The sequence below is a fragment of the Semicossyphus pulcher genome, unplaced genomic scaffold (assembly GCF_022749685.1).
Source record: "Semicossyphus pulcher isolate SPU_LCO1_2020_fin unplaced genomic scaffold, fSemPul1.0.p SCAF_20, whole genome shotgun sequence".
NCBI classification, from domain to species: domain Eukaryota; kingdom Metazoa; phylum Chordata; class Actinopteri; order Labriformes; family Labridae; genus Semicossyphus; species Semicossyphus pulcher.
In genome coordinates, this window is record NW_027211694.1 from 13,210,294 (window position 1) to 13,227,177 (window position 16,884).

General features: G+C 39.2%; 1 protein-coding gene across 1 annotated transcript in view; it reads left to right on the plus strand.

Annotated features, from left to right (window-relative positions):
* The window catches only part of LOC138599558 (protein phosphatase 1H-like), a 33,496-nt gene that overhangs the window by 3,388 nt on the left and 13,224 nt on the right, over positions 1–16,884 (plus strand). Inside the window, exons 2-6 of the mRNA XM_069671281.1 lie at positions 5,308–5,491; positions 8,184–8,555; positions 11,569–11,681; positions 11,864–11,948; positions 14,073–14,191. Coding sequence (XP_069527382.1) covers positions 5,308–5,491; positions 8,184–8,555; positions 11,569–11,681; positions 11,864–11,948; positions 14,073–14,191 — 873 coding nt within the window. The remainder of the gene's footprint in view (positions 1–5,307; positions 5,492–8,183; positions 8,556–11,568; positions 11,682–11,863; positions 11,949–14,072; positions 14,192–16,884) is intronic.

The following is a 16,884-nucleotide window of genomic DNA, read 5'->3' on the forward strand; positions in this document are numbered from 1 at the left end:
ATTGGTGAATTAATGTTTGTTTCCTCTAAATAACATACAAAGAGTATAGTCTGGACCTGCTCTATTTGTATAGGGTTCTGCGATAAAAATTTGTTGTGATTTGGCGCTATATATGCCTAAATCAAAATGGATTCATCAGTTGTTTTATTGACTCTCTAAAAACACACCAGGGGCAGTGCCCTATATCCTGCAACACACACAGTTTTGTATGCCTGGCGCGTGTTCTTGTCAACGCACACTGGGTCGTCCAGATACAGTTTGGATAAGCCAGCAAAAATGTCACCCAAAAAGTTGTTTATTAACCCATATCTTTGTCTTAACCCCAAGATTGAACCTACAGTTGAACTCACACCAAATCTGAACTTAAAACATGATTTTTTGTTTGTTTGTGATAACGGATTTATGACGATACACTTAGATGCTTCTCATTGTAACTGCCAGGAACTGACAGGATTTGGGTTTTTCCCTTTTCTTTTCTGGAATGGTCACAGTTTAGGCACCAAAACTACTTGTGGTCACATCTTTCATTCTTTTTCATTCTTTCGCTCTCTTTAACACACCCACAAAGGCTCGCTGATACTCAGAACAGGCATGAAGTGTCTCTGTGGGACCAGTGTGGTTAATGAGTTCAGCTCGTGTCAGCGTTTAATCTGTAATTAAAACCTCCTGAGTTTTCATTACAGCAGCCATTTGGGCTCTTACCTTTTTTTCTCTCTCTTAGAATAAAGGTTAATCCAAGACAATCCATTGTAATTCAGTCATATCTTTTCTTTTAGGGCTAATAATGGACTGTTCACTCAACCTTACCCCAAACTGTGTTTGTCCAGCTATAGCTTAGCAGACTTAATTATTCGCCTGTAAAACTTTGGACTGATGCATATCTTGAATTGTTGTACACTGGGCTGTAACAACTTTAGGTTTAAAAAAAAAAAGCACAAGAGCTCCAGTGTAAGGAATGGTTTAAGTTCGAGAGTGTTTGCCTGCTTGAATGTGAACTTCAGATGTTAGCATATCAAGCTAAGTAGCTTACAACCTAGCAGTAATTGGACCTTATTTACAAGGTGTATGAGTAGTTTATAAAAGCTCTGTCTTCAGCACTACTATTATTTGATATTAACCCACTTTGTGAAAGCTATTCCTAAATGTTACCAGAACCTAGGCGAACGTTAGCTGCTACCTTCTGCCCTTTGGAAAGTTTATACTTTAGCAACCACAACTAACCCTATTAGCCAAGACGGCTAAAATGAGTCTATTTGAATGATTATTGAGCTATTCTGGGGCAGTGATTTTGACTAATTTATGGAGCAAACAAGATTAGATGGCTAACTAAATATAATAAAATCTGCCTGCAACAGTTGTTATTTCAGCTAGCAAGATTAGTGAAGAATTCTGAATGGTAGGCTACATCTTCCGCCATTTTCATTTTAACCTAGATATGCCATTTTTTTGTAATGTGCCTAATAGTCCTGTTTGAACAAAAAATTAAGAAGCCATCTTAACACATCCATTCTACGTTCCATTCAAACGCTCCCTTTTTGATGTTTTTTTTTTATCTCTTGTATCCAGGTGTTTGTGCAATCCTGACCAAATGCCTCGAGAAAAAGTGCTAAATTTGGACTTTTTGAAAGAATGATTTTGCATTTAACTCTAAGCTGTTTCGCTGTAATTGTCCCTTTGATGTTCAGAGTTAAACAGAGGCAGAGCTTCACCAAATAATTATCACATCCTTCAGGCCAGTGTCTGGCCCAGAATCTGTTGCCAGGGGTAGAGAAACAAAGAGGGCATTAGATGTCTGACAATGGAGGAGAAAATTAGGTTTTGTTCCTAATGGGAGTAAGACTATTGTTCAGAATAAAACAAAAATTTGATTGGCAAGGAAATTAAATCATCAATTTTTGTGCAAATGCTGAAATGAGGACAAATTAGATGCAAGAGTGCTTTGAACCACACACAAAAGCACCAGCTGCATCTACCGGGAAATAATACAGAATGATCCACTATTGATTTAACCTATTAAATGCATTGTGACCATGGATGATGGTGATTGTTTAAGCTTTAGGGTTCAATCGTACGGATATATTTCTATTTTTTTTCCTCACACAATAACGTCAATTCTGTAGGACACGTTCAAAACACAGACACATACTCAGGTCGTCACATTACTGTGTTTGTTGTCAGCAGATTGCATGAAGCAGACAAAGGCCTCCTGCACTTCTGTACATCAACAAGCTGTAAAGTGGTCGATGCAATTGAGGTCTTTATGACCGTAATAACTCAGAGGGCATTTTGTACTGTGATTATGGTTGCAGTGATAACATATTAGGTTGGAAAGCAGAGCTGGGTTATCACAAAAAAGACAAGCCCTCTGAACATGACGGCTTTATCCTATCATACATGCTGGATGACGCATTATAACCAAAGGAGCTCCCTCGATAACACAAGACATAGCCTAGATAGCATGGCAACCAGTTCCATTGTTAATACGTTGTGCTTTTTGGGAGTTGTTTGCATAGTTGGGACAAATACTAAATCAAACATGCAATTGTTGTTTGTGCTACAGAAGAGAAATTAGATTGAAATGCTGGATTATTTTCATTGTTCCTACATCTACTCCAGGGGTCTCAAAACTTTTTTCATCTGAGAGCTACTTGAAAAAAGATTGTGGCCAAGAGCTACTTGCATTACATCGCTGTAATTGCTGGTGGAGCCCTATGTTGAATGAAATGTTGCTAGCACATGAGGCACACACACTTAAAACTTGCTTTCCCACTCCTTGTGGAAATAGTATGTTTTCTGCTTTTTCTTGGCGTGGCCACTTTCATTGTCCACTTTCATTGTCCATCTTAAATCTGGCTAAACAGGCTTGCTAATAGCACCGAACTCCTCACTTTAGCTCAACTAGCGTCAATGCAACTTTGCTGTGATTGGTTAGGTTCAGACGTTGACAAACTTGCCTGGAGCATCACTGTTTTTTATTGACAGCTGATAGGCCTATCCTATTATATTGTATTGGAGGGGTTGGGACATCTGTGTATTTGATTGAATTGAAGTGGAAAGAGGCTTTCAAGGTGCATTTTTTGTCGTAGGATTTTTTTGTACAGAGTCTGTGAACCTCTTGGCGAGCTATTAAAATCCAGGCCTCGAGCTACCGGTAGCTCGCAAGCTACCTGTTGGAAACCCCTGATCTACACCTTTTTCCTCTCTGTCCTTAAACTATGAGAGTTGTTTACACAGGTGCAATGGACAGCGGAGGTGTTTTTCTTCGTCTTTCTGTCAAATTCTGAAATTAAAAAAAATTGTAAATGAAGGAATATAATCCATAGTTACAAAAGCCAGAATGATTGAAAACATAAAAGCAAATGTGACAATGAAAAATTGGAACAGCAAAAGCCGAATTTAAACGGTATATGCTTGCTTACATACATTTTTACATACTCCATATAAATGTTTAGAATACACTCATAACTTTCATCTTCCATACATGTCTCTATCTTTCCCTCTCTATCCAAGAGTAACCAACATATGATGCGGAGAACTAGACCATGATGCTGCCTCGCAGAAAACATCCACAGTCTGGGTCTATAAATAGAAATGCCAATTTCCATTCACAACACCCTCCAGAGACGTCTGTCAGTGTCTTTGAAGCTTCCTCTACACTCCCCATGTATTAGTAGCTCAATATCTTAACTATTACTCAGCTGATGTGATGACCTTTGAGATGGAAAGATTAGGGTAGCCAGGAAAATCTATTTGCCGAGATAAACACATTTTTAAAGGCTGTAGCTGACCGATATTGTCAGCTAATAAGATTTGGCTGTTTAATACAAAGCTTTGACTATTTGCTAAACCCTGTTACCCAAGATGGTATTATGATTATTAGAAAACAAACTCATTACCATATGCTATTACTAACTAGCTTTTCACTGCAAAACATGAAGGATACTGACACTTCTTCTGTGTCTTATGGTTCAAAAACTGGTGGGGATGCTAACTCTTTTCTTGGGCGTTCCTGGGCGCAAATTTTTGCAGATTATCACATACGTAGCCATCAAGTGCTTAATTGTTTGTTTTTTTATTAATCAAGTGGAATAATTAATAAATTACTTACTCATTAAGCTAACTTTAAACAAATTGGCTAACTACAGTCACAAGCTAGGAATGTTAGCTGCTTTTGTCTACGACTAAGACTTCTGAATGGTAGCTTGTTTCATTCAACGTTTCCCTTTTAAAATATGCTTGTCAAATTAGTTCTCCAACGTTCTTAGTGTTTCAAATTGATTCAGAGTAAATCATGGATGAAGGAATTTGCCAGCAAGTGAGCTAAAGTTAGCGACAGCTTGACTAGTAGCCACTAGTGCCACAATGAACACTAAAGGAAGCCTAACCTAAACAAGCTGAGCACCTACAAAGCTAGCTAGCAGCAACTATCTGTTTTAATCTCCTGGTCCATTTGTTATGGGGAGGAGGAGACATTTGTTGATAATTAGTGATTGACTGATTAACAAACAGAACCATGGTGGTGAAAAACTTTCTTTCTAGTCAAAATGTAAGGGGTTTTAAAGTCTGTATGATAGAGGAACCTATAACTTTAGTGTATTTAAAGTTCGAGCACGGCCCTGCTTATATTTCAGATAGCATCTTCTAGCCTTTGTGATGTCATCATAAAAAGGCCGCCATGTAAAAAAAAATGATCTCAAATGCTGAAATCTGAAAAATGGAGATATTGAGACCTAATTTTTATGAACCTTGCAGTTATTAAAGGCCTATGCTTAATCGCTACTGGCTTTCTTCTCTCCTTTGTACCATCTCTCAGTCGTCTGCCTGGTTAAATACGGGAGAGAAGATGAACACACACATAGCTTTGGGCATAGAGTCACACACCAACAAACACTCCTAATTCACCCAGAAGCGGCCATCCTGTTGCATCAGCCGAGCAGGACCACAAACAAGCTTTCCCGTTTGATCTTTATTAGGAACACGACACGCGTACAAAGCGAGTGCGGTGTACTGACAGAAACCTCAGGCTGTGGCTCGGACTAATTGTTGTGATCCTGCAGTGAGCCATAATAACCATGAAAGACTGCAGTGCTGTTTCATCCAACAAAAAGCATCAGATGTTGGCTTTTATTCAACTGCTTGTTCTGGACCACAGCTGTTGGATTGCGAAATCACAGCAAGTGATGCATCTGTTGCTTGAAGCAACATTTTATTGGAAAAAAGCAAGTTCCAGAAGTGTTTTTGCCCAACGGAGCCTCTGAATGACATCAAAGCAAATATGAGTCAACATGTATCATGGATCTGTTTCAGGGTGATTAATGCTGGAAAGAGTGCGCTGAATGAGGACCAGGCCTGCTGCGAGGTGGTGGTTGCGAGAAGGAGGCCCATGAGCTACTGCCCCCCCTCAACGCCCAGCAAGACCCCCACAGCCAAGAGACGCAACTCCCTGCCAAACGGAGAAGGCCTGCGTATGGAGCACGGCATGATGGGAGAGGTAAGAAAAATGCACACTCTCTGTTAAATGTATGCACAGTGGGTATATAATGTACATGCATGATGCATTCATTAACAGTTTTGCTCACAGGCATACACATGAATACACATGGCGCAGTGACCTAACTAGTGGAGCTATTCAGTGGTAAACAGATGCAGTTAATTATAGCTCTTATAATTGAATAATGTTCAGGCTTTTTTCTTGATTAACACATTGATTTTTGATCAATTTGTTAATTAATCATCAGAAAATAGAGCAAAATGTAAACCAGCATGCACCTAATGTTGGCCAAATCACATCACAAGAAAAGGAAAAGCAGCAGATCCTCAAAACTGAGACACTGGAGCTGGTATATAAACTGACTTTAACAAGAGATGTTGATTAACTGAGATTAATCAACGAATTGATTGTCCTCTTAGCACCACATGTTAATTTTTATTTCAACCATAAAAAATAATCAATTAAGTTCTTTCGGACTTTGATTTAGATTTCAGTTGTGTCATTTTTATGCCTCTGCGAGGAACAGATTCGATTCTGAGGGTCAAAGGTCGAAGGAATCCTTTCTGGCTATGACTCAAGAATTCAAACACTAATTGTGACACAATTTAATCCAAATATCTGATAGGACAAAGTGATGAAACGTTAACAGTTTTAAAAAAAGGTCAAAAGTTCAACTTCACAGTGACATCATGAAAAACTCTTTTCTGGCCATTATTTCTGTCCAGCTTTTATATCTCAGGAACTCCTGGAAGAAATATACTATGTCTACTTTGACTCAAGAATGAACTGTATGTCGAGGTGGTCAAAAGTCTTCTTTTTTTTTCTATCTTAGAAAATTAAGTTATTCGTCAAGTGAAATCATTAATAAGTCTAATACAGAAATTTCACGTTACTCTTAAGAAATACTCTTAAGCTAACATTAGAAAAAAATGCTAGCTACAGCTGTTAAAATCTTAGCAATATTCAGCTGACAAATGGTCACAAGCTAGAAATGTTAGGTGCTTTTGTGTACCTCATTATGAAATCATGAAGACTTTTAAATAGTAGCTTATACTGTATTTTCGAACATTTTGGAATGAAATTTTGTCATTTTAAAAGAAGAGGTTAAATTAGTTTTCCAACGTCCTCAGTGTTTCAAATTGTTTCAAACTGCTATAAGTTATTTAACTGGGTGAAGAAATTTGTTAGCTGAAGTTAGCCACAGCTTGGCTAGCAGCCAAGAAACTGCTTAATTCAGTGCTTTTTACCAGTTTTTACCTGGTTTTGTGATGTAAGGAAAATAACACCTTCTGTGATGATTAGTGGAAAATCTCCCCTCTACCCCTTGGCTATCTATTTGCCATCACCAAAAGGGTCCAGGGACAAACATTGCATAGAAAACATACAGAGAGAGAGACAGACAGAGACACAGAGAGAGATATAATGCCCCTCCTGTAAAGGTTTTTGTGTGTTTCCTGTTTATTATAGTCCTACTTAAGCCATTGTTTTGTTTTAAGGGTAATTTATTCTTTCAAGTATTTTCAATATACAAATATTTCCCCAGTCCCTATCCATGGAAAACAGGCAGAGGCCTGTACCAGCAATTCTGGTTACTCATGTAGATCTTCATTCAGTGTCGCCTCCGCAAACCTTGTACCCAGTAACTAAAGCTGTAAGAACTGTTCTCTCAGAGGAAGCAGTTGAGACAGACCTTAACTGAACCTGAAGTCATGTCACACGGAGTTGATTTTAGAAATCCCAAAAGATTGTTTCCAATATGATCTGTTTCCATAGAAACACCCTCTGCTCTGTGTGGAAAAGCAAGATGAACCCCCGTCAGGGAATGATGATCTAATTCACAAAACATATTGTTGCATATTTATTTAAGTCATTTTCCTTTTCCTTTTCCAACTTCTCTACACAAACCAAACTAAAATGTATTATTTTAGGCTTAGCTGAAGCAGAGTTTCGGCAGAGACACAGCAAAGGTGCTGAGCTGTTTCCGCTCACAGAGACAAATGTAGAGAAGGTGGTCTGACCTCTGCAGCTCCCACACACTACTGGAAGGAGTGAGTCATGATGTATTCTCCTTGGTCTGCCCTCCCAGAGATGACTTGCTCACAAGTTCATCCGTAGTAGCATTAGTAATTTAGCAGCATGTTTTGTTTCTCTGTCAAAAGTCTTTTATTTTCAGACAAAAGAACTTTTGTCTGAATATTTTGTGTCTATGTGACTTTATTATCAGCTCAAAAATGAAACTAAATTGTGTAGGATATTTTTTTCCCTGTATTGATCGATCAGTTTTGACAATGGCTGATTGTTCAATCACTGCTTTTTCCAAGAGAGCGACCTTCACCCCAGCTGTGCTCTCTGTCGACGCCCTGCTTGTATTGGGACATTAGTGCTAAGGACTGCCAGGTCGTTTTATTGGTCCTCTTCGGATCTCTTTGGGCCTATTGAAGGTTCTGTTTGTATAATGCAGTTTTACACTATAAACTTTACGTACAATGGCCCCAGCTCCTTGAAAATACATAGAAAGCGTCCAGAGTTACATTTTAGTCATTCAGACTAAATATGTTACATCTGGGTAAGGATGAGGTTTGGACCAATGTTTCTTTTCGTGTGATCAAGCTCTTAATTTGCATTGTAACTGTATATTTATATATTGAAACTAGCTCTTGATATCGAATCAATTTATATGTTGTGTCTGCAGGACAGTGAAGGACTGGTGTTCCACTATTGGGCCTTGTTCGATGGCCACGCTGGTTCAGGTGCAGCAGTCGTCGCCTCCCGTCTGCTGCAGCACCACATCGCCTGCCAGCTCCAGGCCGTCATCGAGATCCTGCGAAACCTCGCCTCCCTGCCCCCGACCATCCTGGGCGAGGAGTCCGACAACAACCCCTACCTCCAGGGAAACACCCCGGGACCTCACCGAGGCCTGACACGTGCCGCTTCCCTCCGCGGGGCCACAGGTCCGCCCGGTCCCCCCTGCAGCACCCCGCCTCCACCTCGATTCTTCACCGAGAAGAAGATCCAGCACGAGAGCCTGGTGATAGGAGCCATCGAGAACGCCTTCAAAGAGATGGTGAGAGACAGGTGCAAGGTCAGGATGAATTCATCCTGAGTCACTCTGACACTCATCATTACTTCACATTTAGGATTTGAGCTTCATAGAAAAGGTACTGTGAGGTCGCAGTAAAGTGTTGGGATCAGCTGTCTGACCCTGTTATCATCATCTCTAATACTATTTTTGTCTCTTTTCCAAGTTCCACACTTTGAAAATATCCGTCTTAAGTTATTTAGGATGATATGACGGCAGGAAAAGCACAGGTGTGATGAATAAGTAAAGATAGCTGCATCGTATTACACCAACAAGGTACAGTTTGACTCCATACAATACTCACTGTCAATGTTAATGTACAGGTAATGTTATAGCACCATCCTCAGTGTTTTAGTCACATCTTTGCTTTTCCTACAACGACAAGTCAAAATATCCACCATGTATAAAAGTCTATCCTCAAAAGGTGAAGTGCAGGATTAATGTATTTATTTACTGCAATTTGGTGTCAGTTTCACCAAATGATACACAAACTGAGATGAAACAATGTACATGTTTTCAGTCTGTAAATTACTTCATTATTAGAAATCTGGTCCTGGAAAAAGCCACTGTCAGTCAAAGCTGGTTTCTCTGTAATTAATACAAGAAATAATAATTCATATTGGCGCCATAGCTGTCGAAAGAATTGTGGAGAAAGCTTGTGGTCTCGCCCATTCTACATTCCTACAACACCTAGCGTGCATCACGCCCCTCCCTCTGAAAGGAACGGCCAAGCAAGAGATGCTGGAGTGAAATACTACCGTATTCCCTTCAAGCAATGGCTCAGAGCGGTACAGAATCCAAAATATGACGAGAATATACCAGTGGCTCGTCAAAAAAAAATCTTGGGGTCCAGAGTCTTCATTTCAAACCTGATGATTATGAACGAGAAATGACATCGGAGGCGGGCGTCCTAGATCGAGTAAGTGTAACTTAGCAAGCTCCCTGGCCTCCGCCAGATGATGTGTTTTAGGCCCATTGGAGAAGCAGAAAGCATCCTCCAGAGGCACATAGCATTTTTTTCCCTACCATAATGGCATTAGCTCTCCATAATAGCACGATAGGACTGAGGTTGAAAATCGGCAAACGGGCCCTTTAATAGAACTATAGAACATCTGTAAAAACAAATTAGGACTTTGGATTTCAAAGTGGTTGGCACATCTCTTAACCTCTTCTCACCACTGACCGACATAATCCTTCTGTCGTCTTCTTCTTCTTCTTTTATCCTGCTGCCAACTTCTTCTTCAGCCAATTAATTTTAAGTTTGAGTTACCCTCATTCATGTCATAAGCGTACCACCGCGAGGAGTCATAAAGTAGTGATGCAGTGAGTTTAAATCACATATATTTGTAAATTAAAATATCGATATTTAGCGGCAGGCTTTCAGGACGATGATATATTGCTGTATCAATATTTTGTCCCACCCCTACTGGCCTGGTCATACTTGACGAGTTCTGTTTAAGCTGCACAGGAGATGAAGCAAGACACTAGAAAAGAAAACTGTGGCTCTTTCATGCAGCTTTCTGACATTTCACAGACCACTTAACTAGTCAATTTATCAAGAATGTCATCACGGAGAATTAAAATAGTAGTTGCAACGCTACACAAATTGCTCTCAGTTGACAATACAACTTTCAACAAATTCAGGCACAAGATTAATCACATAAAAACTTGGATTAAGGAAGATGAGACACAATTTTTAAGTTTTATAATAATAATAAAATATTTAGTATCATGAGTTGAGAGATGGAATAAATGCATAATCAACAATGTGTTTCTGACCAAAGAGAGCTGATAAAGTCTAGTGATTATCACTTCAGATGTAGTTAATTATTGGTTAGTTGTGTATAATTGCATGTTAGGATACATTATATATTATATATTAGTATATTCTTCCAGCATACTGCCAGTGTGTATGCTATAAATATCTGTGATTTAGTTACTGAAGGATACTTACACATCATTATTCCTGAGGACACAAAGGCTTGTATATCCACAACTACACACATTTCACAGAGATGCACACAGAGTCTATTTTTAGACCACAACCTTTAGCGACTCTATTTAGAGTTTATTTATACATCTGCCAACGGAGAGCTGGCTTACGAAACAATGGCTGCTGGCTGAATGCCACTCAGCCGTACACATAAGGCTGTGGATTTCTAACACTATATCAAGTTCAGAGGCAGCATCTGATTTAATGTATCTAGAATAATTTAACTCTTTTATTTGTACAAGATCTGCAGCCCATGTCTCAAAAGATAATTGTATGTTTTGCATGTTTGTTTTTAATTGCTTTGAGAACATGTAGAAGCCAGAGTCTCCCCAATTTAACCACTAGATGGCGATAGAAAACAGTCCACACTGGACCTTGTGGTACCCAGATTAAAAAGGTCACAATGAAAGATCTACTTAGATCAAGCACTGCCACTCCTCCACCTGCAACAAAAACATAATCAGAGAGTCCTGATTTTATGAATTCTGCCAGACTAGAATAAAGAGAAATGAACATGATTATACTCCTGTTGTAGATGGTTTAAAAACTAAATTAGAAAATGAGGAAGTCAAGTAAATAATGAAACAGTATTGAATTTTGTGCTGTTAAATGTGTGCATGGATGATCGATATTAAAGGGTCTCGACATGCAAAGTGAAGAAACATATCACTGTCTACATTATTCATGCACAACGAGGTCTCGTTTAGTGACATGCGGTCAACAAGAGGTCCAGGTTAAAGCGATCAATACATCAATAGTCTGCCTCGCTGCCCACACACTGTCTGTCTTTTTAAAAAGTTGATCACATTTTCTCAGCCTTGTCTCTTGCTCACTTTCTGCGTCTGATCATTTCTGCCTGTGTGGGCTGCTCCCAGTGTGGATGTTGACTTTTCTGACATTTCTTAATTTTCTTGTCACATGTGGGAGGATGTGGGCGTTTTTTCTGTTGTCCTTTTATGTGATGTTTCATTAAAGATTGACAAAACTGCCTCTGGTTTTTCTCAGGACGCCCAGATTGAGAAGGAGAAGCAAGGCTATAACGTGACAGGAGGATGTACCGCTCTGACTGTGGTTTACCTGCTGGGTAAACTATATGTTGGGAATGCAGGTGACAGCAGGTGTGTATGCTTAGTGTCTATCCACGAAGTAAAAGGTCTGTAAAATGGTAGAATTAAAATAGAATAAATGATATTAGATTAAAGTAGAGCCTGTTTTTGACAGTTTGAGCAGTGGCAGAAATAATCAGAGCTGAATGTAAGGCTGCTAATGCCTGACTCCTACTTTTTCTGTATGTCTGCAGGGCCATCATCATTAGAAACAATGAGATAATTCCCATGTCGACAGAGTTCACACCAGAATCAGAACGACAGCGACTCCAGTTCCTGGTAAGAAATCTCAGAGCCCTTTAATTTTATATAAAAACACAGTATTAACCAGATATTTTCTTAAGAGAAAAGTGCCTAATAATTCTCCCAAAGTCTAATCTGAACCTTCACAAATATATCTAATAAGGTTGGTAACACAAAGCCATGTTAGCCCTCCTAATACAACATGGTCTCTACTTACAATTAGCAGCTGGACACGCTCTGTACCTGAGTTTGATTCTGGGTTATTTTGGATAGTAAAATGGTGCTTACTGTAGTTTCTCCCTGTGTGTTAACACAACAAGCAACACAATCAGCGGGGCATTTAAAGTCATCAATTTCCTACAGACCTGTGCAACAGCTCAACAAGCTTGTCAGCTGAAAATAGCTGCAGCTGATTGACCTTTTTATAGCTGGTGGCAGTAAGAAGTGAATAGGTTCTGCACTTCTGCATGTTTCCCTTTGATTTCATGAATAAATGTTGCAGAGATGTTGGGACTGACAGTTGCCTCTTTGGCTAGAATCAATTTAAAGTTTAATACTTATTGCCCTTGCACGTATTGCCTGCACATACTGTATATCTACAATATTACATGGAGAAATATTTTCTGAATATATATTTCTACCAGTAAATAACAGTATATTGCAGACTTCAGGTAAGTGTGAGGGAATTTACAGTGTCTCCATTACATAATGTGTCAAACAGAGAGTAAAAATAAGTCTATTTTTCGACTGAATCCTTCTCAGTACAACTGACCATTTTCTAAGTCCGGCCCCCCTTGGTTACAGTTGCTACGCAGGTCAAGCTTTCACACCGGCATGTAAATATTACTATAACTATAACAGTTTAATGTTCCAAGGGAAATAGTTGCACATTTCTGGAACAATAGTTCCCAAATATCAGAGAAAAGTAGACAGAAAGGACTACAATACAAATTTGAAAGCTACATCCAGAATATCAGCGGAGTGTGAGAGAATGAAGAGGACATAAAAATCGAGGCAAATACTCACTGGGCCTAATGCAAGCGTCAGGCACCCCACATCTTGACAATTCATGTTAAGGACAATCATATACAGGAACAACAATGTTCTTGCACAGCAGGGTAAGTCAATATATTGTTTTATTTTAAGCTAATGTTTAGTTAAGACTCCCTATAACTTTCATTATCTAATATGTTTTAGCCCATTGCTAGCAAAACTAAATTATCCCACTTTCATTGTTTAAAGCCATCAGGATATTGCTCGCATATCGTGGGCTTGATCTATACACTGGATCTCCTAAAGGCACAACAGGAAAGCCCATCCTGTACAAGTTTGCCACAACAATGGCACAAACCAAGAGATGGTAAAATAAAGGTTGTGCCGATATCATCGGTGGTGGTCACGAAGGGCAGACAGGATCGCAAGCAAAGACCAGTTGACTGCCTTCTACAATTTTTTATCCATGTCTGACATCTCTCCTCTTGAGTTTTTGGCTTTGCAAAAGCGAAAAATATGGCACCCCGTCTAAACTTTGAGGATATCTGCTGGCCTCTCGCGCCTAGTTACGGTTGCTAACATAGGATTGGACAGTGGCCGTTCAAGGGAGGGGCTTAGCGAAGGGTCAATTCTTTTACAACCAAATTTAAGACAAATTTAAGACTTTACTTTTAAATAGAAAAAAAAGAAAGAACCAATTCTACTTGTTGCCTATATATTAAGTTTTCTTGAAATCCTTTAGTGTGCTTACAACTTAGAACAAAAGAACACTGAATTCACATTCACAGTGTTTCTTCTTACATTTCTATTCTTTTACATCCTTGACAAAAGCTACAGTTTTTGACTATTTCCTTGGTGTGTTACAAAGGCATTCTGCCCATCAAAAGTCACATCTCTTCTGCAACTGTCAATCACAACAGCCTTAAGTAATGTAATTTTCAGTGCTCGCCCTCAATGTGAATTAATTAGAAAATAACTGCCAACATATAATCAGAATTGTTTAATTCTCCATTATTATATTATCAGCCTCAACATTCCTGTCAGGCTCGAGAGTGAAGTGACATCGAGGGAGAAAAAATGGGATGGCAGCTGCCTTTAATTTGATCTGCAAATCTGCCACATTTATCCGCTTGACTGACTTGACAGCCATCATTGTCTGTCCTCCAGGGTTTCATGCAGCCTCACCTGTTAGGAAATGAGTTCACGCACCTGGAATTTCCCCGGAGAGTTCAGAGGAAGGAGGTGGGCAAGAGGATGCTCTACAGAGATTTCACCATGAAAGGATGGTAAGTCTTCCTCTTGTCTTTTTTCATTTTTATCTTTTTCACCAAGACAAAGACACCTACATATGTGGCTAAGATAGATGACCTGCCTTACACTCCCTTTCCCTCGTCTGCTGCTGCTTCCACTCTTTTTATAAAGTGACAGCTGTGGAAAGCAGCAGGGAGCTAATGAGGAAGCAGCCTAACCTATATGATATAATGATAGAGCAGGGATGGTCCTGTATGTGTGGTGCTATGTGGGTTAGCAATGCACCATGCTGTCTGACTGGGGCTGCAGTGGAAGCCAGTAATGAGACACACTCACTCACTCACACAGAGGCACATACTGTACAGTACAGTGTGTATACTGATGTGTGATGTATATTTCACTATAAGACTGCCCCTCAGGAGCAGAGATGTGCCAGCAGGATGTTCCAGTGCAGAGGCTACTCTTGTGTTTCTCTGCACATCCAAGCTAGCAACTTGTTTGGAGTCTTTTTTCATAAAGATATCTCATACACAAGTTTTTTGATACTTCTAGAAATTTAGGGTGCCGGTTAGCTCAGTGGTTAAATTGGAGGTCCATGTACAAAGGCTTCGATGCAGTGGTCCCGGAGTCCCATCCTTGGCCTCTTGCCGCATGTCATCCCCCATTCTCTCTTCCCCCATTTCCAACACTATTCACTTTCCTCTCTATGAATAAAGGCATAAAAAGCACACAAATAAATCTTTTAGAAACAACTTTTAGAAACTGTATTAATAAATGTTTTGACCACTGCTATGCAGTAGAAACAAGCTTTAAATCACGTTTTTAAGCTAGCAAACAAGCAATAAACTTGTTTTGTTAGCAAAAGTAAGTTGCGCTTCATTTGCGAACAAAGCTAGCAAAAGAAGTGTATATAGTAGTGGATACTGAGCATTCTTAGCATTCATTTGGAGATGCATTTGTGTAAATTAAGTCCATGTATTCAATGTTTAGTTGCTACATGCTATATTAGCAGCTAGCTAGAAACCCTGCTTACTTTGTCTGCTGTTTGGTTCTGGGTGTGTTGTGTATAGTGTGTCTAACAGAGATTTCTTTACTGAAAACAGCCGCCTGCTGTGGATTTTTGTAATACAGATGAGGGCAGCTACAGTGAACCAGACATTGGAGTTGTGGGCTTTAAAACCAAAACAATTAGCATAAAGGAGCTAAGATGCTTACAAATTTAGGACTGTGTTAATTTTGACCACTTCTCTGCCATAGAAACAATTTTTAAATCAAGCTAAGCAAAGAAGCTAACAGACTTGTTAGTTTGTTTGCTAACAAACTTACTTTTTTCGCAAAAGTAACCAATGCTAAATTTGCAAACAAAGCTAGCAAAAGTAGCATATATACGGAAGTGAGCATTAGAATTGTGGATTGCAAAAAACCAAAACAGTTTGCTTATAGGAGCTCAAGTGATGAAGATGCAATGTTGAATTGTGAGTTTGTCTCTACGACCAACTCAATTTACATTCCACATAGTCATTTGAACTATTGTTAAGATAGACTGACTTATATCAATATATAAATATTCATTTAACAAAAGAAACTCTCAAAACAATACCTTGCTTAGAAGAATTGTTGGCAATTAAACTGAAATGCTAAGTGGGTAGATTTTTATAAGAATTAGGATCTATGCACAATGAATAAGTAGACGTTATGAATTTAATCAGCTTTCAGCACTTGTAATCATTTGAAAAAGTAGTGACCTAGCCCTTTATTGTAACTGTCCATCGGTCTCTCTTACACTCTTAGTTCAAACTATGTTGGCATGAAATGCCTATTGTTTGCTTAGTTTAAACCTCAGATTTCCTCAGCTTATAGATAAGCCTGGGTCACAAACAAAGACAGCTGAAGTGTCATTTTGAGTTTGTCTAGAGATAAAAAAAAAACTGACTCTGCTTTTGGATGATAAGTGTTTGTTTACTCCAAGCAGCTAGCTCTGAGGTGCCCTTGAGCAAGGTAGTATTCATATAGAGCTCCTCAAGGGCATCTCTGCTCTTCTCTCAGTTGATGGCTTCAAATCGCTTGTTTTATCTAAAACTCAAAGAGGTCTTTACACAAAACAGACATAAGCAGGGAAACCTCACATTTTAGAAGCTGGAAACGATGAATTTTTTTGCATAATGATTTTTTAAGAACTAAAAGGGAAGAATATTGAAAATGAGTAAAATGAGCTCATTAGGCCGCCCTTCAAAGCTCAGTTGGAAGATAAATTTGTGCAGTGTGTTTCTCTCACTCTACGACTCTCTACCGCACTAAGGCAAAAACAGTGCTGGGCCTGGAACAGTACTCGTTACAGTTTTTAGACGGACAAGTGGGCAGGAAGGGACACACACTGGCTGACGGGGCAAATACTGTTTTTTGTCCTTCTTGCTTTTGTGCACTTCTAAACTCTTTTTTGTTATTTGATTGCTTACTTTCTCCCCCCAAACTATCCAGAAGCAAGAATCCTTGTTATTGCACTCTGGAGAAACGAACTTGCAATGAAACACGTACAAAACGTACAAGAAGGATGGCAGTGGTTTTGGTTCTCACCTTTCATTTTCTATTAAAAAAAAAGTGAGCAAGAAAATAATGCTATCGTTGCTTTGGCTTGGAGACCTACATTTTTAACAGAAATGCTGCGTAATGTGTTAAGTATGGAATTTGAAAGATGAAATTACAAGGGGGGAAGGGGGTCTAAAAAGAT